At 44.8% G+C, this 24,264-nt stretch overlaps 1 protein-coding gene across 4 annotated transcripts in view; it reads right to left on the bottom strand.

The window, feature by feature from the left end:
- Window positions 1–24,264, bottom strand: part of LOC309333198 (putative helicase senataxin) — a 308,026-nt gene that overhangs the window by 35,731 nt on the left and 248,031 nt on the right. For all 4 annotated transcript variants that reach the window (XM_081846593.1, XM_081846594.1, XM_081846596.1 and 1 more), the window contains 6 exons: window positions 12,154–12,301; window positions 11,134–11,235; window positions 9,864–9,979; window positions 9,146–9,217; window positions 7,786–7,938; window positions 4,751–4,858 (listed from right to left, as the gene is read on the bottom strand). In XM_081846593.1, the coding sequence (XP_081702719.1) occupies window positions 4,751–4,858; window positions 7,786–7,938; window positions 9,146–9,217; window positions 9,864–9,979; window positions 11,134–11,235; window positions 12,154–12,301 (699 nt within the window). The remainder of the gene's footprint in view (window positions 1–4,750; window positions 4,859–7,785; window positions 7,939–9,145; window positions 9,218–9,863; window positions 9,980–11,133; window positions 11,236–12,153; window positions 12,302–24,264) is intronic.

Here is a 24,264-nt window from a genome sequence, read left to right as displayed (position 1 = left end):
ACTATTAGATTATATTTAAATGAACGGGGCATAAGAACGTAAACAAGATGATAAATTGCTGGTAAAAATTTACAATGATGTAAGTGGGAGCGGGAGACGCGTGGGAGTCCAGAGAAGTTATGAAACTATGTTACGATACATGTTATATTGTTCATTATTTTTACTCTTGTATTGAAAAATTTTAATACATTAAAAAAAAAAAATAGAATTGATTCAAGAATTTGGTCATGTGGCAGGATTTAAATTGAACAAACAAAAAACTAAGGTTTTAGAGAAAAACTTGACAATAATGGAAAAAGAAAGGTTTCAGAAGGAGACAGACTTAACTGTGGTTAAGAAAGTGAAATACCTAGGGATTAACATGACGGCTAAAAATTTGAATTTATTTAAAGATAACTATGAGAAATGCTGGATAGAAGTCAAGAAAGATCTAGAAATTTGGTCAAAATTGAAGCTTTCCTTGTTGGGCCGGATCGCTGCTATTAAGATGAATGTATTGCCAAAATTGTTGTTTTTGTTTCAAACTTTACAGATTGTGGACAAGATGGATTGTTTCAAGAGGTGGCAAAGAGATATCTCTAAATTTGTCTGGCAGGGCAAAAAGCCCAGAATAAAATTTAAAATATTGACTGATGCTAAAGAAAGAGGGGGGTTTGCCTTGCCAGACATGAAGTTGTACTATGAATCAGCAGCATTCTGCTGGTTGAAAGATTGGCTACTTCTTGAGAACACTGACATTTTGGACTTGGAAGGGTTCAATAATGCTTTTGGGTGGCATGCATATTTGTGGTACGACAAGGTAAAAGCTAATAGAGCATTCAAAAACCATATTGTCAGGAAAGCTGTGTTTAATGTCTGGACAAGATATAAGGACCTATTGGAAAACAAGACCCCAAGGTGGCTATCACCTATGGAGACTAAGGCTTTGAAAAAACTCAATATGGAGGCCAAGTGGCTGAAATATTGGGAGATATTAGAACAAGATCGAGACACATTGAGACTGCAGAGTTTTGAGAAACTAAAAGATAAAGTGCGAGATTGGTTACATTACTACCAAATTAGAGAGGCCTTTAACTTGGATAAAAAAATAGGCTTCCAGGTGGAAAAATCGAAATTAGAAACAGAATTGTTAGAACCTAAAACTAAGATACTTTCGAGAATGTACAACTTGCTGCTAAAATGGAATACACAGGATGAAACAGTTAAATCAGCTATGATTAAATGGGCACAGGACATTGGTCATAACATTATGTTTGCTGACTGGGAAAAGTTGTGGACCACTGATATGAAGTTTACGGCATGTAATGCCTTAAGAGAAAATGTTATGAAAATGATGTATAGGTGGTACATGACCCCAGTCAAGCTTGCAAAAATTTATCACCTGCCTGACAACAAATGTTGGAAATGTAAAGAAACTGAGGGAACATTCTTTCACCTTTGGTGGACATGCCCAAAGGTTAAGGCTTTTTGGGAAATGATCTATAATGAACTAAAGAAGGTATTTAAATATACTGTACCTAAGAAACCAGAGGCCTTCCTTCTGGGCATTGTCGGCCAATTGGTGCCAAAGAAAGATAGAACATTTTTTATGTATGCAACAACCGCAGCAAGAATACTCATCGCAAAGTATTGGAAGACACAAGATTTGCCCACCCTGCAAGAATGGCGGATGCAAGTGATAGACTATATGGAATTGGCTGAAATGACTGGCAGAATCCGAGACCTGGGAGAAGAGTCGGTGGAAGAGGACTGGAAGAAGTTCAAAGAATATCTCCAAAAACATTGTAAAATGTTTGAATGTTAAAATGATGTTGGATATAAAGATAATATGGCATTAGTGACATGGTAAAGAAAAATGCAAAAATGTTTTAAAAGAAAAGGGTGTAAAGGCCAGAGTAATATTATGTCGAAATTAAACAGAATGATATAAGGGATTAAGTTATAAAGAACATGTAAAAATGGATTTTAAAAGAAAGTGAAAATCGAAGACATAATAGGTTGAAATGTATAATATTGATTAAGATTTGAAAGAGGGTAAGGAGCTGCTGAATTTGATTGAGTAAAGGGGAATGCAGGAAAGGGAGACGTGAGGAAGTCAGGAAAGAGGGTTATAAAGATAAGAATCCAAAAACTAATTTTCTTTATTTTCTGTTCTTATTTCTTATTTTTTCTGTCATATGTTCTTTACTGTGTTTTTTAGCTCTGTTGGATTATGTTGCTTTTTATTGTATTTTTTTTTCTGTTTTGTTTGATTGTAATATTTGTTTTATTATATAAAATCAAAATAAATATCTTTAAAAAACAAAAAACAAAATGGAGGAAAAGTAACCGAAAATTGAAACTTTGTTTATTGCTTGAGCTGTGCTTGAAAGAACTCATACAAGTGGAGACTGTTTCCCTCTAGAGGGAGCTTTTGAAACTGTTACAGGAGTGTAACTGGGGGATCTCCAGCTGCAAGATAAGGATTCTGAGAACCAGTGATTGACCTTGGACTATTCAAAATGTTGATAGGAGAAGATATTGTTACTCTATTATGTAAAATAAGTCATTCGCTGGAAGAGCTTAATAAAAAGACGGATGCCACGACTTTTAAAATTGATAACTTGGAACAGAAAGTGACTAATTTGATACGAGAAGAGAGCACCAACACAGAAATATTTCAGGACTTGGCACAGGAACCTACTTTGGCAGAACAAATGGTGGAGGAAAAGGAGAAAGTTGTTGTTTTTGAACCTAAAATAACACAAGTGGGACTCTTAGTTTTACAGAAGCAAATTGAGGACTATAAATTGAGGCCTTCTATGATTGAATATAGAAAAAGTCAGATTTCGAGGATTGGTTCCCGGTTTGGACTGAAGAAGGAAAGTCGGAATGATCCCTCTATCCAGGGATTAATTGATTTTTGAGACATGGACTTGGACTTGGAGGAGATTGAAGGTTTGGGGGCCTTTGGATTTGGAAGAATCTTGAAATACGACCTGAAACACTTTATAGACCCTAGCCTCAACTATGGAAATCTGGCTGAACTGCCCAGAAGGAATAAACATATTGTTAAGATGGAGTTTTCTCAAGATTTGCTCTCTAGCATCAAAGAATATGAAGGAGATCGGCAGAAGGGACCTGGAAAAGAGTTAAGAGCCTCGGACATAAGATCTCCAGGTTGATGGACTATATGGAATTGACGGAAAGGACTGGCAGAATCCGAAACCAGGGAGAGGAGTTGATGGAAGAAGATTGAAAAATTTAAAGTTTATATATAGAAATATTGCAAAATTAATGAGTGATAGAAAATTGGTGGATTGATATTTTATGGATTTAGCAGAAATGTTAGTTGGAGGAAATTTAAAGACTATTTATAGAAACATTGTAAAATTAATATCTGTTAGAAGGATGTTGGAATAATATTATATGATTTTAGCAGGAATGATATAAAGGATTTGGGAATAACTGACTGTTAATTGGTGAAAGGAGGAAAAGTAAAGTTACATTATATTAAGACAATTTACAGGACAAAAAATTTATAAGAGGGAAAGGATTTGCTGAAATGGATAATTGACCTAGAATACAAAAAAGGGAGGTGGGAGGAGGTCAAGGAAATAAGCTAACGAAAGATTAGTAATGAGGAGATTTGATGCATTTTTCTTTGTGTTTTTGTTTTTGTTTAACGGGTTCTATTTCTCTGTTTTTTTCCTTGTTTTTTTATATTGTGATGTGTTGTTTTGTTTTTGTTTAATGTGGCATTTTTACTTTTTCTTTCTGTAATTTTTGAAACTTTAATAAATATTATTTTAAAAAAATAAATAAATAAATAAAGACCAGGATGCTTCAATAGCAGCCTTCAGTTCTTCTGCATTGCTCGGTCTCATGTCTCAGAGGTCCAATATTGCTCTATTTGCAATCCTTGTTTTGCTGATTTCATTTAATATTCTAATTTTCTGAGATTGTTAATTTGGGGTTTTCATCAGCTGTACGCCATGATCATCACAATTATAACAAATAAAGGCTTGACATATCTCGCTTTGCATGTCATGAGTCTATCTCATATATTAGTTTCACCTTTTAAGTTGAATTACTGAAATAAATGAACTTTTCCACGATATTCTAATTTTCCGAGTTTCACCTGTATTTGAACTAGAGATTAGGAATGAGTGAACTATTCTGGGCTACCCAAGAGGCTTGGGAAACAGTCCCACAAAATAACCCAATCTTTTATTTATTTGAAAGTGGGAAAGATGGCAGCGTAAGAGGGTGCAGGAACTTCTCCCCTCTCCTTATGCTCTTTGCAGCATATCAGAACTAAGAGAAATGGTGGTGCTTGAGAAAAATAAAAGTCTCTCAAAGACTACTGCTATGGGAATATCCCTTGATATACATCTAAAAAAACACATTCTTAAAGCATTGGCCCTATCTACTCTTGCCTCTGCCCTACCAGCCATTGGAGTGTCTCCCAGAAAAACAGTACTTGGTATATACACTTCTTTTTAACCAAAAGGGATGTTGTCTACTAACATGGTAATCACACAGGCTGATTTCACAGAAACTCACAGAATTGTGTAAATAATTTGATCAGATAAACTAATTGAATCATTTTCACCGTAGGCAGCTCATACACCATTAAGGACCTGATAGATGTTTTACTTTATTTATGCCAAAAGCAGGGTCATTAGATGCTTATAAACAGCCTGTCAGTTTTCAGCTCTACAACTTTTTTCTGGGATAGTCAAAACACCTTAATTGTTGACATACTCACCATAGATTTAACTGTGGGAGGGAGCTGCTTTGGGTCTCCAACCAGGACCAGCTTTTTGCAGCCATGAATGAGTGGGATGATAGTTTCAACCTCACAAGCCTGCATGGCCTTTTAAAAAGACAAAGGGACCAGTTTAAATGAGAGAGATCGAGAGAGATCTTAAGATCTCGCCGCACAAGTCGCCTTGTATCAAATCCTGCTATACCACATCTGGAACTCATCCATTCTGACATAATAGCCTCCCCTGACCCTCTGGATCCAGTTTTCAGGAGTCTGGGGTGGAAGGGAAGAGGCCAGGATCTTTCGATCCAATCCATAGCAGGGAGCTACTCAAGGATCTTGCTTAAAAAAAATAAATTCCTAGCTCTCCAACATTTATTTGGTTGCCTCCAGCTTCAATACAATTTGCTTTCCCTGTATAGTTTGATATAGTTCAGCTTTCCCACCCCAGCTGGTGCCTTCCAAAAATGTTGGAACGACAAGTTCCATCAACTGAAGCTGTATCACATAATGCTAAACCACACATCTTAATGTTAGCGTGCAAACAAGACTAGTAGAACACTGGCTGAACCCCCCAAAATGGGGTAGATCACTGCCAGTTTTTAACTCTGTGAGTAGATCGCAGTCTCTTGAGAGTTGGCCACCCCTGGACTACAGCAACTGAATTCTGAAGTGTGTGGGGGGGGGGGTTTCTGTTTCTGTTTTTAAAGGGTGGCAGCAGCTTCTTCAACTTGAGATTTAAGTTACCTAGGCATGGAAGTCAAAATTTCCACCCTCAAAATGTGCAAAGCACTCATGACCAGGGCTAGGGATGGTGTCAACTTTCGCTAAATGGTACAACTGGGAACCTGCATGGTTGAAGACCGAGTGCTTTCAAGTGATGGCCTACATTTATAATGCGGACACTTAATTTAGGCATCAGGCTGTCAGGTGAGAAGCATGTCTTGGCAGCCTACAGCTGTTCATATAATTCTATAAAGCTGTTAATATAGTTCTATAAAATTCCATGCTCACCCCTTCCTGCCCCAGGTATCTTTGGGTATGACTCCTCTGGAAGAATTTTCAGTGAGGGGCATGCTGCTCAGCACCAACATGCTTGGGCTGGATGAACAGCAAAAGGAAGGCTTTCAATGTAGTGATTAGGCCCAGGGTCAGAGAAAGAGGAGGCAAGCTACTGTGTTGTTTTTTTAAAAAGCCTTTTTAAAAAACAAAACCAAAAAAACCCCAACAGCAAACTGTAAACCTGATTCATTGTAGAGGTGCAGAAAGGAAAAAAGGCTGCTTCGCAGATTATTCAGAGCTGTTTTCTGAGCTCAGGTTTACAGAAGAGAGTGTTTCTGGGTCTAAGGAATTTGTAAGCATTTAAAGCTCCTGAAGGAAGTTATGTACTCTGAAACGTATAGAGCAGCAACAGTAGAAACACATTTAATCAGTAAGCACAGCAGCTTGCCTCCTCTTTCTCTCTTTTTGTCTTCATGCACACACCAGGCCCACGGTACCAACCACTACAGAACAAGTGCCAATCAGGGATTTAGGTGAGATGCTTTCCCCACTGTGACATGCTATTAGGGTTAGGCTGGTCAGGTGAATTAGCAGGTGATCATCTGGTTGGATCAAGTGGTTCATGGCCTCCCAGGCTTAGAGCTTGACTGGAGCTGCTTCGCTGACATAAATGTTATTTAGTACTTATGTAGCGATTTTCCATAAGCATTCAAAGAGCTTTCTGTAATTATGTAAAAGGTTCTTGCAGAGAGGGGCTTGCCTAAGGCTACTCATGGGTAGCTGACATGATGTCCTCCAGAAGGCAGCTGTCTTGTGTGCAGAAGGTCCCAGGTTCAGTCCTTGGCATCTCCAGGTAGGGCTGGGAGAGATTCCTGCCTAAAACCTTGGAGAGCTGCTGTAAGTCAGTGTGGACAATACTGAGCAAGATGGACCAATGGTCTGATTTAGTATAAGGCACATTCCTATGTTCCTAAGGAGTCCCCAACCTTTTTGGGCTCAAGGGCATATTTGGAAATCTACTGTATTTTTCGCTCTATAGGACGCAATTTTCCCCTCCAACAATGAAGGGGAAATGTGTGTGCGTCCTATGGAGCGAATGCAGGCTTTCGCAGGCTTTCCTATGGAGCGCATGCAAGCTTGCGGATAGCTGCCTGAAGCCGGATAGCAGCCTGCAGCCTGAAACCCAGGGAGCGCAGTGCCAACTCCCGCTGCGCTCCCCCGGCTTCAGGCAGCTATCCGCAAGCCTTCGAAGCCCGGCGGGAACTCCCGCTGCACTCGGAAGGCTTGCGGATAGCTGTCTGTTCTGGGGGCTGGGGTCGGGGGAAGCTCGAGCTTCCCCTGCCCCCAGCCCCGCAAGCTCCGGCGAGGTTGCGCACAATCTTGCCGCCGCTCCTGGACCTGTTTTGGGGGCTTCCCCTGCCCCAGCCCCACGGCTAAAAACGAAGCCGCGCGCAGCCTCTCCCGGCTGGAGAGGTTGCATGTGGCTAAAGAGGAAGCCAAGACAGCCAGCGGGATGGATCCCACTCGCTGTCTTGGCTTCTTTGCTCTTTGGAGCTGGGGGGGGGGGAGAATAATTTTTTTTCTTTATTCCCCCCCCCAAAAAAAAAAAACAACAACTAGGTGCACCCTATGGTCCGGTGCGCCCTATGGAGCGAAAAATACGGTAAGTAACAGTTAAGGACACAAGAAAATACTTATTTCACAAAAGAAAAACTGGCAATGATCTGACTCCCCCGTCTGCCCACCCACCCCCCTTTGGCAAACCACCTATGCACGCCTTGAAATAAAAAAGAGGGGAAAAGCAGGCAACACCACTAAAAACAGTCAAAACACATCAAACAAAAAAGCTGCCTTGAGGGCTTTTAATGTCAGAAGAGGGTGCTGGTGGTGGGGAAACATTTGTATAAATACAAAACAAGGCAGCCAAAGTGAACAGGGCTGTTTCTGCAATCTGTAAAAGGTACTAAAGACACCCTCCATCCTCCTGCCCCAAATATGCCCTTGCTACTGTAGTGCCTATATCCCCCACTAACCATGTCCACGATGACGCAGCTCAGAGGATCACAGTCCAGCCGCTGGAATACTGCACCCAGCAGGCTGCTCCCACTGGTGCTCAGTGTGCAGCAGATGATGTGAGACTCCAGGATGATGTTCGTTTTCATGTCGCTTTGCGATCGCCCACAAACCTGGGAAACACAAGAGCCAGGAACTTCCTTTTTAAGAGCACCTAATTTTTAGACAGAGACCAGTTTTCTTTCAGCTGCCTGTTTTGTTTTTGCAACAGCAGCCATGGTCAGGCAGGCAAAACAAGTCCATGCTCAGTGTGTGGTTGAAGATGAAGTCAGCTGCTTTTAGAAGAAGAACTGGATTGGATGCTAAAATGACAGGCCATAGTTCTGTGAAGGGGTACCCATTTTGCATTCAGGAGGTGTCAGCTTCAATCGCCAATATCTCCAGATAGGGCAAACAATACTGACCAAGTTAGATCAATGGCCTGACTCAGTATAAAGCAGCTTCCCAATGCTCCTATGACTCAGGATAAACACAGCCAAATACCTGCTTAGAGTCCGTATGAAGGTGTATGTGTTCACCCATGTGGTGCTCAGGAATGCAACAGTGCCCCTTAGAATTGCTCTCGGTGCCCACCAAGCCACAGCCTCACCTTCTATGGCATGAGGTGGTGAGGAAAGTTACCCTAACCCAGCTTGGAAAGCACATAGGGTTGTATCCAATCCAGTGAATGAACATGACGAGCCCATTAGGCTCATTAATCTAAATGGGTAAAAATTAATTGTATACAGTCCATAGAGCTGAAAGAGGAAGTGGGAGAAGGTGCCACACTTCTAACTTCCTCTTTTGGCTCTATGTGCTTTTCAAGGCACAGACAGGAACCTGAATAGCTGAACGTAAAGCAGGATGTTAGACTAGATGATCTCTGAGCCCCGCAAAAATTCTTAAGTGTCTAGGATAGGGTTGCCTCTTTCCCTGGCTTGGGCTGGCAGCGGCCGCAGCGTGCAGAGCAGCCTGAGCCACCAGCCCAAGCCTCCCATGCCCAAGCCAAACACAAACAAACAAACCAGCCCCCCCAACCCAGACACTTCCTTTAAAATGTAAAAATCCCCCCCGGGGGGGGGGGGCATGTTGGCCCAACAAAAGATGACATGTCCAGGATTTCCCAGACCTATGGCAACCCTAGTCTATGATTTGGCTGAGATAATGGCACGTGGCTGATGTGCAACAGAGTAGCAGCACAATCAGTGATCTGTACTAACAGGAGAGATATTCTGATTTCCTAGCTGGAGCTAATCCAAGACACAAGCACTTTTTTGCATGATGAGATGAAGCAGTTCACCAAGGTTGTTTTTAAGAGCATCTTAGTGATGAAACTCATACCTCCTTCAGTTGAACAGTGAGCCTCTTGCTCTCTTCTGCAAGCCTGCGAGTTTCCTGCTCTAACTGTTGTTTCTGAAAGAAAGATGAGGTGGGTGGGAATTTACTCGTTTTTGACATGAAAACTCAACCAATCATGGGGAAGGGCATAGCTCAGTGGTAGAGCATCTACTTTGGATGCAAAAGGTCCCAGATTCAATCCCCAATGGTATCTCTAGGTAACCCTGTCTGAAACCCTGGAGAGTTGCTGCCTGTCAATGTTGACAATAATGAGCTAGATCAGGCTTCCTGAACCTCAGCACTCCCGATGTTTTTGGCCTACAACTCCCATGAACCAGTGGTCAGGCTAGCAGAACCAGTGGCCAGGGATGATGGGAACTGTAGTCTCAAAACATCTGGAGGGCCGAGCTTGAGGAAGCCTGAGCTAGATGGATCTATTTTCTGACTCAATATAGGGCTGCTTACGGAAAGAAAAAAAAGTTCTGAACAGCCTCCCTGCTACTTGATCCCCACTTTAACTGAAGACTGAACATTTGAGCAAGTAAAACATGTGTCTCCCCACTACCCCACATCAGGTTTCAGCCCATCCGCTGTGCCTCCAAGCCTTCACACTTTTAACTGAAGAGCATGTCTGAACTACAGTTTCAGACCACAGCCTACCGGACAGACTGAGTAGGATATAATAATCCTGGTCAAATTACCCATGGCAACTAACAAGTACCTTCTCTTTGCTTTGGCTTTCGTCTATAGCACACTGGCAAGAAAGAGCATCCAGTCGTTGATCTATCTCTTTCTTCCGCTTGTGGATGTCTTGATCTTTCCCAAGAGCTGCTCGGCCTAAGGAATCCAACCAAATGCTTTTAATTTAGAAATTTATATCCCACTTTCAAAATGGAACTTTGGTTGCTTACCATTCTCACACTGAAATTCAATGCTTCTGACATTCATTAAACTGTGGGTTTATACTGTTATATTGTTATATGGTGGGGGGATCCCTAGAAATTAATAAATGGTAAGGTTTAATTAATAAATGGTAAGGAATATACAAGCTACAGAGGAATTCCTGGGCTAGCCTATGCAAAATGACCTAGCCAAGCTATGGCAATTAAGAAACAATACAGGGCCATTAAGGGCCATTGGCAATGCAAGAGAGCTGTCCTTCCCCACTGTCCTGAGGTGTGAACAGTAACCAGGGATTTAGAAGGCTTCCCTGGGTGACTGTATTTGAGGTAACATGAAAAGAGTGCCTTTAGCAAGGTGTGCTGGGAAGAAAAAAGGGAGGCAGAGAGAGAAAGTTCCATCTTGAGCAGGCAGGCTGGGAGAACAGGGAACAAGCCCTTCTTGAGATGACCATGCTGTAAGATCTGGACTCCCTTTATCTAAACTCAGGTGTAAATATGTGAATAAATCATATTTCTTAAAGCTACACAAGCCTCTGCCGCACCTTGATTCTCAAAGGAACACAGATCCTGGGTGAGCACCTGGAACACCGCCTAGAATTTTGCTACTGCTTAGCAGAGTGGGGGGTGACACCCAATCTTTATAACAATATCCAGTGGCAGTCAGCTCCATTGATTTCAATGGGTCTACTAACATTACAGCCCAGAGGTTCCTGTTATACCCCAATTACGAAACTGATTTAAAACCGCTGGGAATGATTTTTAAGAAGACTTTATAGCTGAAGTGATTTCAGTTATATTTTTTGTTTTGTGTGTGATGCTTTATTGTTGAATTATGCTTAGATAAAGCCAGAGTAAAAGCCAGAGTATATATTTGATAAAATAAACATCTTTGGCTGCAGACCAGGATAGGATGGGAGGGATAGGATGGTGTTACGGGATTTCATCCCTGCTCACAATCTGGGAAAGGTCTGTCCCAGATAGAACAGAGACTGGGGGCTATGAAGAACCAGCTTTTGAACCCCACTGTTAAGCAGACTAATTAGGAGACAGCAAATGGTGAGAGGGAGGAACCCTTTACAAACTACTCACCCATTCTGCGATTGGCCTGGGCATCCAGACTGAATTTCTGTACGTCCTTGCTGATCAATTTTTCTTCCCCCAGCCTCACCAGGTTGATGTCACCACAGTTTCCTGGGTGTGAAACAGACACTTAGAGCCCTGCTGAAGTACAGCTAGCTTTTTTAAACTAGAAAGACATTTGGCAAATAAATACTTTTGATCTGCTTAGCAAATCCTGAAATCTGTATCTTGCACATCCTCAATAAGAGTTAGAAAAAAATTCAAAAAATGGCAACCAAAATGACCAAGGGGATACAGCAACTCCCCTACAAGGAAAGGTTGTAACATTTGGGACTTTTTGGTTTAGAGAAAAGGCAAGAGGCAACAAGCCAGATGTTTATAGAATTATGCAAGGCATGGAGAGAGTGGCTACAGAAAAGTTTCTCCCTCTGTCTCATAACACTGGAACTCGTGGGTATCTTAAAATGCTAAATGCTGGAAGTCTTAGGACAGATTTTAAAAATTACTTATTCACACAGTGCACAGTTAACTATGAAACTCGTTCCTCGTCAAGGTTCTTTTGCTGCAGACACCCTTAGGGCAGCTTACAGAAAACAAGACAAACAACAAAATAAAAATACAACACTAAAACCAGTAAAAATAAGTGCAGCAAAGCTTTTAGTAGGTAAGTGCAGCACTAAAAGGATCCCAAAGAACCTTTAAAAAGTGTAAGGATGTACAAGAAAGGCTTTGCTTGGAGTCTACAGGATAAACAGAGGGCATCAGGGAGATTAGACTGGGGGACTTCAGCATGCCAAACACATGGTCCACCACCAAGATCCAACCCTGTCCCAAAGGATTTCAGATGGATTCTCTGCAAGGACAAATGCCTTCGGAAAAGCAAAGCACCCACTGCCTATACTGGCAGGTGGGGGAGCGTCTAAGTGACTTAAACACGAAATAATGTCTTATTCTTCAGTTATGACCAAGCCAATTGCTCCCTCCAGCTATGAATTCCACAGATGAGAACTGGCCAAGAACTCATCATACCCAAAGGCTTTTCCTTGTCCTGACATTTTCCCTTGAACTCAACAATCATTATTTTCATGAGGTGATCTAGAGCAGCGTTGGACGGAGCACAGACCAGCACACGGTTCCTCTTGATCTTGCTTTGTACAGGATTCTCTTTCCCAGATCTCTGGAGATTTAAAGAAAAAAAAAGTCATAGGGTTGTAAAATATACCTAGAATATACCCATTGAAACAAATCAACCATATAGTCATGCCCAGACTAGGAGTGCATACGGTAATTGAAGTTGGGTCTTTCAGAGGTCATCTAGTCCAATCCCCTGCCGGACAAAGGGTCTAAAATGCAGGATGCAACCACAACATCCCTGAAAAAATAGCTGGGTAAAAGACCCACTGTAATGGAAAGCCTGCCCACCTCCAGAGGCAGTCCTGTGCACTTTTGAAAAGCTCCTGCCCCTGTGAAGTACCCTCTAATATTTAGCCATTAGTTCTAGTTCTGCACTCTGGGCATAAAGAAGACTGAGAAAAAGTTAAGTGCAATAATGCAGGGTAGTCGTCTTCCACCTTTTTAGATCAAAGTCCCTTTTTAAAGCCCAAGGGTCATATCCAACTGAAATATACTCGGAGTCGAGTGTGGATTTCATGCTCTTTATTCAGCTCATCGTAGCGAGGAATGGAAGTTCCCCCAAACCGTCTGCTTTATATACATTATTTAAACAATGGGTCGCACGTGATTGGCTAATTCCGGGTGAAATATACTCAGAGTCGCAAAGTGATTTCATGCTCTTTATTCAGCTCATAGTGGTGAGGAGGAATGAATGAATGTCCCCTCAAAGTATCTGCTTTATATACATTATTTACACAATGGGCTGCACATGATTGGCTAATTCCAGGATTCTACTGTAGGCCAATCAGGTTGTGGATTCACTTCTATCTGGAGCATGATTGGGTGGTTCCTGCTAACCAATCATACTGCTGCATTGTTCTAGGACCAATCAGACTGCTGCATTCTGAATCCTATTGTTCTAGGACCAATCAGACTGCTGCCTTTTGGAGCCTATTGTTCTAGGACCAATCAGACTGCTGCAGTTTGGATCCTATTCAACTCAGTACATAACACCCCTCCCCTCTAAGTTCCAGTCCTGCCCGGAAGGTCGCATTCATAGTCCTCAAGGTACGCCGGTGGCCTACGTGTGCGTTGCGGCCTGGGGTGTTCCCTGGTCCGGGGTTCAGGTTCTGGCTCGTGTTCCAAGGATGGGGCTGTTTGGTCTGGCGCAACCGGCTCGCTCAGTCGTGGTTCTGGTTCCGGTGTCCTTTCGGCCTCGCGGGTCCTCTCTGTATTTACTGATTCTGCCTCTCCTGCTTGCCCCTGCTGCTCTATGGGCCTCACTGCCCCACTGTTCCCTTGGGACTCCTCTGACCTGTCCTCCTCCTCCTGGTTTTCTCCCGGGAATCGTCGCCGTATCTGGTCGCAGTGGCGGCGCCAGCATTGCCCCCCATCTGTTAGCACCTCGTACGACACGGGGCCCGTGACCCTGGTGACTGTGGCAGGTACCCATGCAGGGCCTGCCCCAAAATTCTTTGCGTACACTGGGTCCTGGGCCTCGAAGGTCCGGGGGTTCCTGCCTTCCCCCACCACTACCTCATCCTGAGCTCTATCGGGGTGAAGGCGGTCCAATCTGATTGCAAGGCGCCGACCCATTAGTAGTTCAGCGGGGCTCCGGCCAGTCGTTGAGCTGGGGGTGCTGTGCTGTGCTAGAAGGAATGTGGCAAGGCGGTACTCCCAATCCCCTTGCGTCATGCGGCGAAGGGTGTCCTTGGTGGTCCGCACCATGCGTTCTGCTTGGCCATTGGTGGCAGGGTGGAATGGCGCCGAACGGATGTGGCGGATGGCGTTCTGCACTGTGAAGGTTTGAAATTCTCCTGATGTAAATGCAGTCCCGTTGTCTGAGACGAGAGTGTCAGGGAGCCCGTGGGTTGCAAACAGCCTGCGTAGTACCCGGATGGCTGCGGACGTAGAAGTGGACGGTACCAGTGCGACTTCCAGCCATTTGGTGTAGGAGTCCACCACTATGAAGAATGTTTTCCCCTGAAAGGGGCCAGCGAAGTCCACATGCAGGCGTGACCATGGTGCTCGGGCGGACTCCCAGGACTGGACTGGGGCCCTTGGGGGATCTGGGCGGGATTCCTGGCAGGCCTGGCAGTGTTTGACCCAGGCCTCTATCTCTCCGTCGATCCCCGGCCACCACACATAACTCCTGGCAAGGGCCTTCATTCTTACTACCCCTGGGTGTGTCTCGTGTAGGGCTGTGAGGACCCTTTTGCGGAGGGGCTGGGGAACAACGACCCTGCTTCCCCATAACAGGCACCCCTTGTGGGCTGACAGTTCATGTTTGCGGGTTGTGTAGCCGGCGAATTCTGGCCCGGGGCTGCGGCTGGGCCATCCCCTCCACACCCAGTCCAGGACCCGGGAGATGACCCTATCTTTCTTGGAATGGTGTGCAACTTCTTGTGCCTGAATGGGGTGGTCAGGAAGCAGCTCCAGGCTCATAACCTCTTGTGCAGGTGCTGGGTCGGGGCCTGTTTCCGGTAGTGGTAGCCTGCTGAGGGCGTCTGCATGGCCCATCGCCTTTCCAGGGCGGTGAATCAGTGCATACTGGTAGCTGGCAAGGAAAATTGACCACCTGAGGACGCGAGGAGACAGCACTTGGGGGGTCTGCTTTTCGGGGGCAAACAAGCCAAGCAACGGCTTGTGGTCAGTCACCACGGTGAAGGGCCGCCCGTACAAGAAATCATGGAATTTTTTTTACTCCCTTCACGATTGCCAGACCCTCCTTGTCGATTTGCGAGTAGTTCCGCTCGGTTTCGTTGAGTGTCTGGGAAAAGTATGCTACCGGTACCTCTCTTCCATCCGGGAGTTGGTGTCCCAGGACAGCGCCGATGCCATAGGGCGAGGCGTCGCATGCTAGCACCACCGGCAGCCTCTCGTCGAAGTGTGCCAAGACCGAGTTTGAGACAAGCAAGTCCTTGACTGCCTGGAATGCGGCCTCCTGGCGCTGGCCCCACACCCAAGGGGCCCGCTTGTCCAGGAGTCTGTGTAGGGGCTCCGCTACCGCCGCCTTGTGGGGAAGGAAGGAATGGTAAAAGTTCAATAATCCCAAGAAGGCCTGAAGTTCAGTCTTGTTCTTGGGCGCTGGGGCATCACAAATGGCCCGTACCTTGTCCCCAGTCGGGTGAACCCCTTCTGCATCCACCATAAATCCCAGAAAGTCCACTTGAGGCACTCCTAGTAGACATTTTTCCCGCTTCACCTTGAGACCCGCCATCTGGAAACGGTGCAGAACAGTGCGGAGGCGGTCCTCAAACTCCTCTGGTGTGGGCCCGGCAATCAACACATCATCAAAGAAGGGGGTGACACCAGGAATCCCTTTAAGGAGAGAGTCCATTAGATTCTGGAATATGCCTGGTGCCACGCTGACCCCGAATTGCAGCCGCTTTACCCTGAACGCTCCTCTGTGCGTCACAATCGTCTGTGCCTCTGCTGTGGCCTCATCTACTGGCAGCTGTTGATATGCTTGGGCCAAGTCCAGCTTGCCAAAAATTTTCGACCCAGCCAGGGTGGCAAGGACATGGCTGACCACTGGCACTGGGTATGCATGGGCCATGAGGGCCTTGTTTATGGTACATTTGTAGTCTGCGCAGATGCGGACCGAACCATTAGGCTTGACGGGTGTGACGATTGGGGTTTCCCAGGGGGCATTAGGCACCGGCTCCAGCACTCCTTGCTCCACGAGTCGGTCCAATTCCTCGTCTATACGGGGTTTCAGGGCGAATGGGACCCGGCGGGCCTTGAGCCTGACTGGTCGTACTGCGGGGTCAAGCTGTAGAGCAATGGGGGGGCCCGTATACTGTCCCAATTTCCCATCGAAAACCCCCGGAAACTCCTTGCATATGGCGTCCACGTCCACTTGTAAGCTCATGTGGTTCACCCCGGTGATGGCTAGTCCCAGTGGTCCAAACCATGCCAACCCCAGTAAGCTAATGTAGGGGCCCTTGACCACAAGCAAGTCCAGTTGCCGCGTCCGCCCTCGGTATTGCACCCTGAAGGTCCCCACCCCCATTGTGGGGACCTTACGTTTCTGGAAGTCCCGGAGGGTGAATGGGGCCGGCCTGAGTTTGGGACCCCCAGTAGGACACAGTTTCCTTAAGGTCCTTGCCGAGATTATGGATAGAGTTGAACCCGTGTCAAGCTCCATGAGGCATGGGGCCCCCTCTATCTGTACCTCTACATAAATTTTCTCTACGTTGGGGTGGGGCAACTGGTATACCTGGAAGTCTGTGAGCTCCGTCGAGTTGCCTTGGTGCGTTGGGCCCCGGGACCTGGGGCTCTTGGATTGGTCATCTGATGCCTGGCTTCGGGTGGGCCGAGCCCGACACACCCGGGCGATGTGTCCCAATTTTCTGCACTGCCTGCACTCTGCGTTGCGGAAACGGCAGGTCCTCCTCTCGTGACTTTCTCCACAGCTTGCGCAGTTCCCTCCTTCTCGTCGAGGCAGCTGTGGTATGTGGGCTGCTTGAGTGCGCTGCTGTACTCGGTGCACCTCCTCCCTGTCGGATCCCGAGTCGTTGGTGAGGTCTTCGTGGTGGACCCTCGGTTGGGACGGCTGGCTCAGCCGTGCCTCTTGCGTCGACCTCTCAGCAGCTTCCGTTGCCAGGGCCTCCTCCAGAGCGACCTGGAACGTTAGGTTCTTCTTAGCGTAGAGGCGTCGTCGCAGCTTCTCATCCTTCAGGCCACCGACGAGGCGGTCACGAAGCATGTTCTCCAGCTCTGAGAAGTTGCAGAACCGGGCAGCTTGGCGGAGAGAGGTCACAAACCCAGTTATGGTTTCCCCAGGGGCTTGCCGCTTTGCGTAGAAGGCATTTCGACAAGCCACCACTGAGGGCTGTGGCGAAAAGTGCCCCTTCAGCTGTTCCATTATTGTTTTGTATGGAACAGTAGCGACGTCTTCAGGCGCAAGGAGAGCCCGGGCGATTTCAAATGTCTCCTCTCCGCAGACGCTGAAGAATATTGCCCTCTTCTTGGCGTCTTCTTCATCGGTGACCCCTTTGGCTTCTAGGAGGAAGGTGAAACGGGAGGCGTACGCTTCCCAGTCTCCAGATGCTGGGTTGAATGGCGAGAAGCTGCTGTCAGTTGCCATTCTGAGTTCCTTGTGTCCCGGAGCTGAAGCCTGGATACACGGTGCGAGGCAGCGGTGCGGCAGGTGGCGGTGCTGCGGTGCTGTGTGTGGCAGTCAGCTCAGCGGGATCCCACCTTCGTCGCCAGTGAAATATACTCAGAGTCGCAAAGTGATTTCATGCTCTTTATTCAGCTCATAGTGGTGAGGAGGAATGAATGAATGTCCCCTCAAAGTATCTGCTTTATATACATTATTTACACAATGGGCTGCACATGATTGGCTAATTCCAGGATTCTACTGTAGGCCAATCAGGTTGTGGATTCACTTCTATCTGGAGCATGATTGGGTGGTTCCTGCTAACCAATCATACTGCTGCATTGTTCTAGGACCAATCAGACTGCTGCATTCTGAATCCTATTGTTCTAGGACCAATCAGACTGCTGCCTTTTGGAGCCTATTGTTCTAGGACCAATCAGACTGCTGCAGTTTGGATCCTATTCAACTCAGTACATAACACCGGGATTCTCCTGTAGGCCAATCAGGTTGCAGATTCACTTCCACCTGGAGCTGGATTGGGTGGCTCCTGCGGACCAATCAGACTGCTGCATTTTGGATCCTATTCAACTCAGTACATAACACCAACTAAGTTTTATTCAAAGTGCACACATTAAAATTATGGGGCCTATGTTACTCATGCACAGTAATTTCAAAGGATCTATTCCAAGTAGGACTAAAAAGAGCCTGCTGGACTACTCCAATGACCCATCTAGTCCAGCATCCTGTTCCCATGGGGGCCACCCAGATGCCTGTGGGAAACCAGAGAGCAAAACATGAGCATACGAGTACCTTCCCCTCCTGTGGTTTCAAGAAACTAGTATTCAGAAGGATTACTGCCTCTGACAATGGAAACAGAGCATAGCCTAGCCATCATGGCAAAAAGCCATTGATTGCCCTTCCATGAATTTATCCAATCCTCTTTTAACATCACTGCCTCCTATAGATACACCCCAGATGTGCACTCTGAAATTTATTTTTAAAGGAAAATGACACGAAAAAAGGAGTCCTTAACCATTTAGAGTTGTCACTTTCCCCCCTCCTCTTGCATCTTTTGTGTCCTTGTGTGACCCAATACATAGCAATTTAGAAGGCTTAGTATTCTCCAGCATTTTACAGTGCTACCTCTGGTTACGTACTTAATTTCTTCCGGAGGTCCTTTCTTAACCTGAAGCACCACTTTAGCTAATGGGGCCTCCTGCTGCCGTTGCGCTGCCGGAGCACAATTTCTGTTCTTATCCTGAAGCAAAGTTCTTAACCTGAAGCACTATTTCTGGGTTAGCGGAGTCTGTAACCTGAAGCGTATGTAACCTGAAGCGTATGTAACCCGAGCTACCACTGCATTTCTGTCCAAAGAAAAACAGTGCCTAGAATCATAGAATCATAGAGTTGGAAGAGACCACAAGGGCCATCGAGTCCAACCCCCTGCCAAGCAGGAAACACCATCAGAGCACTCCTGACATATGGTTGTCAAGCCTCTGCTTAAAGACCTCCAAAGAAGGAGACTCCACCACACTCCTTGGCAGCAAATTCCACTGTGGAACAGCTCTTACTGTCAGGAAGTTCTTCCTAATGTTTAGGTGGAATCTTCTTTCTCGTAGTTTGGAACCATTGCTCCGTGTCCGCTTCTCTGGAGCAGCAGAAAATAACCTTTCCCCCTCCTCTATGTGACATCCTTTTATATATTTGAACATGGCTATCATATCACCCCTTAACCTCCTCTTCTCCAGGCTAAACATGCCCAGCTCCCTTAGCCGTTCCTCATAAGGTATCGTTTCCAGGCCTTTGACCATTTTGGTTGCCCTCCTCTGGACACGTTCCAGTTTGCCTGTGTCCTTCTTGAACTGTGGTGCCCAGAACTGGACACAGTATTCCAGGTGAGGTCTGACCAGAGCAGAATACAGTGGCACTATTACTTCCCTTGATCTAGATGCTATACTCCTATTGATGCAGCCCAGAATTGCATTGGCTTTTTTAGCTGCTGCGCCACACTGTTGGCTCATGTCAAGTTTGTGGTCAACCAAGACTCCTAGATCCTTTTCACATGTACTGCTCTCAAGCCAGCTGTCACCCATCTTGTATTTGTGTCTCTCATTTTTTTTGCCCAAGTGCAATACTTTACATTTCTCCCTGTTAAAATTCATCTTGTTTGTTTTGGCCCAGTTCTCTAATCTGTCAAGGTCGTTTTGAAGTGTGATCCTGTCCTCTGGGGTGTTAGCCACCCCTCCCAGTTTGGTGTCATCTGCAAATTTGATCAGGATGCCCTTGAGTCCATCATCCAAGTCGTTGATAAAGATGTTGAATAAGACCGGGCCCAAGACAGAACCCTGTGGCACCCCACTAGTCACTCTTCTCCAGGATGAAGAGGAACCATTGATGAGCACCCTTTGGGTTCGGTCAGTCAGCCAGTTACAAATCCACTGAGTGGTAGCATAGTCAAGACCGCATTTTACCAGCTTCTTTACAAGAATATCATGGGGCACCTTGTCAAATGCCTTGCTGAAATCAAGGTAGGCTACATCCACTGCGTTCCCTTCATCTACCAGGGTTGTAATTCTGTCAAAAAACGAGATCAGGTTAGTCTGACATGACTTATTTTTCAGAAATCCATGCTGACTATTGGTGATCACAGTATTTATTCCTTTCTAGGTGCTCACAGACTGTTTGTTTAATGATCTGCTCCAGAATCTTCCCTGGTATTGATGTCAGACTGACTGGGCGGTAATTATTTGGGTCCTCTCTTTTCCCCTTTCTGAAAATAGGGACAACATTTGCCCTCCTCCAGTCTGCCGGGACTTCGCCTGTTCTCCAGGAATTCTCGAAGATGACTGCCAGTGGTTCTGAGATCACATCTGCCAGTTCTTTTAATACTCTTGGATGCAGTTCATCTGGCCCTGGAGACTTGAATACATCTAAACTAGCCAAGTATTCTTGTACTATCTCCTTAGTTATTCTGGGCTGTGTTTCCTCTGCTGAATCATTTGCTCCAAATTCTTCAGGTCGGGCATTGTTTTCTTTATCGGAGAAGACTGAGGCAAAGAAGGCATTGAGGAGTTCAGCCCTTTCTGTGTCCCGTTTGCATTTCACCATCTTCTCCTCTGAGTGACCCCACTGTTTCTTTGTTCTTCCTTTTGCTACAAACATACCCATAAAAGCCTTTTTTGTTGCTTTTAACCTCTCTAGCAAGCCTGAGTTCATTCTGTGCTTTAGCTTTTCTGACTTTGTGTCTACACGTGCTGGCTATTTGTTTGAATTCCTCTTTGGTGGTTTCCCCCCTTTTCCATTTTTTGTACACATCCTTTTTTAATCTTAACTCAGTTAAAAGTTCTTTAGATAGCCACTCTGGCTTCTTTAGGCACCTTCCATGTTTCCGTCTCATTGGTATTGCCTGAAGTTGTGCTTTTACTATCTCCCTCTTAACAAATTCCCAGCCATCATGAACTCCCTTTCCTTTTAGTATTACTGTCCATGGGATTTCAGCCAGCACTTCCCTAAGTTTTATGAAGTCGGCTTTCTTAAAGTCAAGAAATTGAGTCCTAGTATGCTTGGCTGCTCCTTTCCGCTGTATAGTAAACTTCAGAAGAGCATGATCACTCGCGCCTAATGATCCTTCCACTTCTACCCCACTAACCAGGTCATCAACATTGGTTAGGACCAGATCTAAAATGGCTGTTCCTCTTGTTGCTTCTCCCACTTTCTGGACAATGAAGTTGTCTGCAAGGCCAGTGAGGAATCTGTTTGACCTTATGCTCTTGGCTGAGTTTGACATCCAGCAAATATCCGGGTAATTGAAGTCCCCCATTACTACTATCTCCCTTCCTTTTGCATGCTTGGCCATCTGTTCCAGGAAGGCATCATCTATGTCCTCCGTTTGGCTTGGGGATCTATAGTAAACTCCCACAATGAGGTCACAGTTATTCTTCTCTCGCTTAATTTTGACCCAAATGCTCTCACTTTGGCTTTGAGGTTCTAAATCTTGGATCTCTTCACAGGTATACACATCCCTGACATATAACGCCACTCCTCCTCCTTTCTTGTCTGGTCTGTTTCTCTGAAATAGATTGTATCCCTCCATTATTACATTCCAGTCGTGGGACTTATCCCACCAGGTTTCAGTGATGCCTATTATGTCATATTTAGTTTGCTGTACCAAGAGCTCAAGCTCATCTTGTTTATTTCCCATGCTTTGCGCATTAGTGTACAGACATTGAAGTCCATTAATCATTCCCCCGTGTCTCTTATTTAAGGATTTTTTCCTCCCACCACTAGGTCTGTGTGCTGTTTGCTCCATTTGGTCTATGACATTTGGATGATCATCTTCATCAATTGATAGACTCCTACCTTCAGGAGCACTGTCTCCCTCCCCCACATTAGTCAGTTTAAAGCCCTCCTGATGAGGTTTCTGAGATTTTTGGCAAAAACATTCCTCCCAACCGTTGTGAGGTGCAGCCCATCGCTTGCCAGAAGTCCATCTTCAAGAAACTGCAGTCCGTGATCTAAGAAGCCTGCATATTTTCTGTTTTTTTTATTTAACATGTTTTATATACAGCTTAATTAAAAATATATACATAGAGTGAAATAAAACATTCATACAAAATAGCAAATAAATCAGACTTTAAAAATAGTAAAATAATAAAGCAATAAAAGAAAGAGATAAAAATCAACATTTTTTTAAAAAAAAAAAACAAATGTACATAATAAAATTGTACAGCTGGGTAGGCTTGCCTAAATGGAAATGTTTTGAGTATGTCTAAAATAGTACAAGGAAGGCACCTGCTTAATTTCAGTGGGCAGGGGATTCCAGAGAGTAGGTGCCGCGTCCTGGAAGAACTGGTTCCTTGCAAGTACAAAATGGACAAGAACAGGCCCAATTAAAAGAGAAGAAAGTGTTGGGATGTGAATAGATCCTAGCAGAGGATATATTTATTAGATATTGTCCTTTCCTAGCATCTATTCACATCCCAACAAATGGGGTCCAAGGGATGTGGGTTGCGCTGTGGTCTAAACCACTCAGCCTCTGAGCTCCCATTGCTTTGTCCAAGCTCCTGCCAACCCAGCACTTTGAAAGTGCACCAGCGTGAGTAGATAAGTAGATAACACTGCAGCAGGAAGGTAAATTGTGTTTCCGTGCGCTCTGGCACTTATCACGGTGTCCCGTTGCGCCAGAAGTGGTTAGTCATGCTGGCCGCATGACCCGGAAAGCTGTCTGTGAACAAACACCGGCTCCCTCAGCCTGAAGCGAGATGAGCGCCACACCCCATAGTCGCCTTTGACTGGATTTATTTATTTATTTATTTATTTAAATAAAATTTTTATTAGGGTTTTAAAGATTACAGAAAAAAGAGAGAATAACAACAATCAGTGATAAAAAAGAAAAAACAATACATATATATAAAAAAATCATCAAAAGCCAGAAAACAGAAGAAAAAAGGAAAAAAAACACAAATCAAACCTGTACATCACTTGCTTACCTTCACTTATTTCCTTGACCTCCTCACACCTCCCATTTTTGTATTCTAATTCAATTTGTTGTTTCAGCAAATCCTTCCAACCTTATTTTTATCTTAATAATTTGTCTTAATATACTATAAATTTTACATTCTCTCTTTCACCAACTCATTTTTACTTAATCCTTTATGTCATTTCTACTAAAACCACACAATTTCCTTTTCCCAACATCTTTCTAACAATCCTCAATTTTGCAATATTTTTGAAGATAAACTTTAATTTTTTCCCAATCTTCTTCCACCGACTCTTCTCCTTGGTCCCAGATTCTGCCAGTCATCTCAGCCAGTTCCATGTACTCCATCACCTTCATCTGCCATTCTTCCCGGGTGGGTAGATCTTGTGTCTTCCAATACTTTGCGATGAGTATTCTTGCTGCTGTTGTGGGGTACATAAAAAAAGTTCTATCCTCCTTTCGCACCAATTGGCCGACCATGCCCAAGAGAAAGGCCTCTGGTTTCTTCTGGAAGGTATATTTAAATACCTTTTTCATTTCATTATAGATCATCTCCCAGAAGGTCTTAATCTTTGGGCACGTCCACCAAAGGTGAAAGAATGTACCTTCAATCTCTTTACATTTCCAACATTTATTATCGGGCAAATGATAAGGCATTACATGCCGTGAACTTCATACCAGTGGTCCATAAATGTTCCCAGTCAGCCATCATAATGTTATGTCCAAGATCTTGTGCCCATTTAATCATAGCAGATTTCACCGTTTCATCCTGAGTATTCCATTTAAGCAGCAAGTTATACATTCTTGACAAATTCTTAGTTTTAGGATCTAACAATTCTGTTTCCAATTTTGATTTTTCCACCTGAAAGCCAATTTTCTTGTCCAAATTATAAACCTCCATTATTTGATAATAATGAAGCCAATCTCGTACTTTGTTTTTTAGTTTGTCAAAACTCTGCAGTTTTAATCTGGAAACGATGCCTTATGAGGAAACGATGCCTTATGAGGAACGGCTAAGGGAGCTGGGCATGTTTAGCCTGGAGAAGAGGAGGTTAAGGGGTGATATGATAGCCATGTTCAAATATATAAAAGGATGTCACATAGAGGAGAGAGAAAGGTTGTTTTCTGCTGCTCCAGAGAAGCGGACACGGAGCAATGGCTCCAAACTACAAGAAAAAAGATTCCACCTAAACATTAGGAAGAACTTCCTGACAGTAAGAGCTGTTCGACAGTGGAATTTGCTGCCAAGGAGTGTGGTGGAGTCTCCTTCTTTGGAGGTCTTTAAGCAGAGGCTTGACAACCATATGTCAGGAGTGCTCTGATGGTGTTTCCTGCTTGGCAGGGGGTTGGACTCGATGGCCCTTGTGGTCTCTTCCAACTCTATGATTCTATGATTCTATGATTCTATGATTATATGATTATATAATCTGTCTCCTTCTTG

Source organism: Podarcis erhardii, assembly GCF_964252035.2.
Source record: "Podarcis erhardii genome assembly, chromosome: W".
NCBI classification, from domain to species: domain Eukaryota; kingdom Metazoa; phylum Chordata; class Lepidosauria; order Squamata; family Lacertidae; genus Podarcis; species Podarcis erhardii.
The sequence above is the reverse complement of the archived record's forward strand: the minus strand, read 5'-3'. Positions and strand labels throughout refer to the sequence as shown.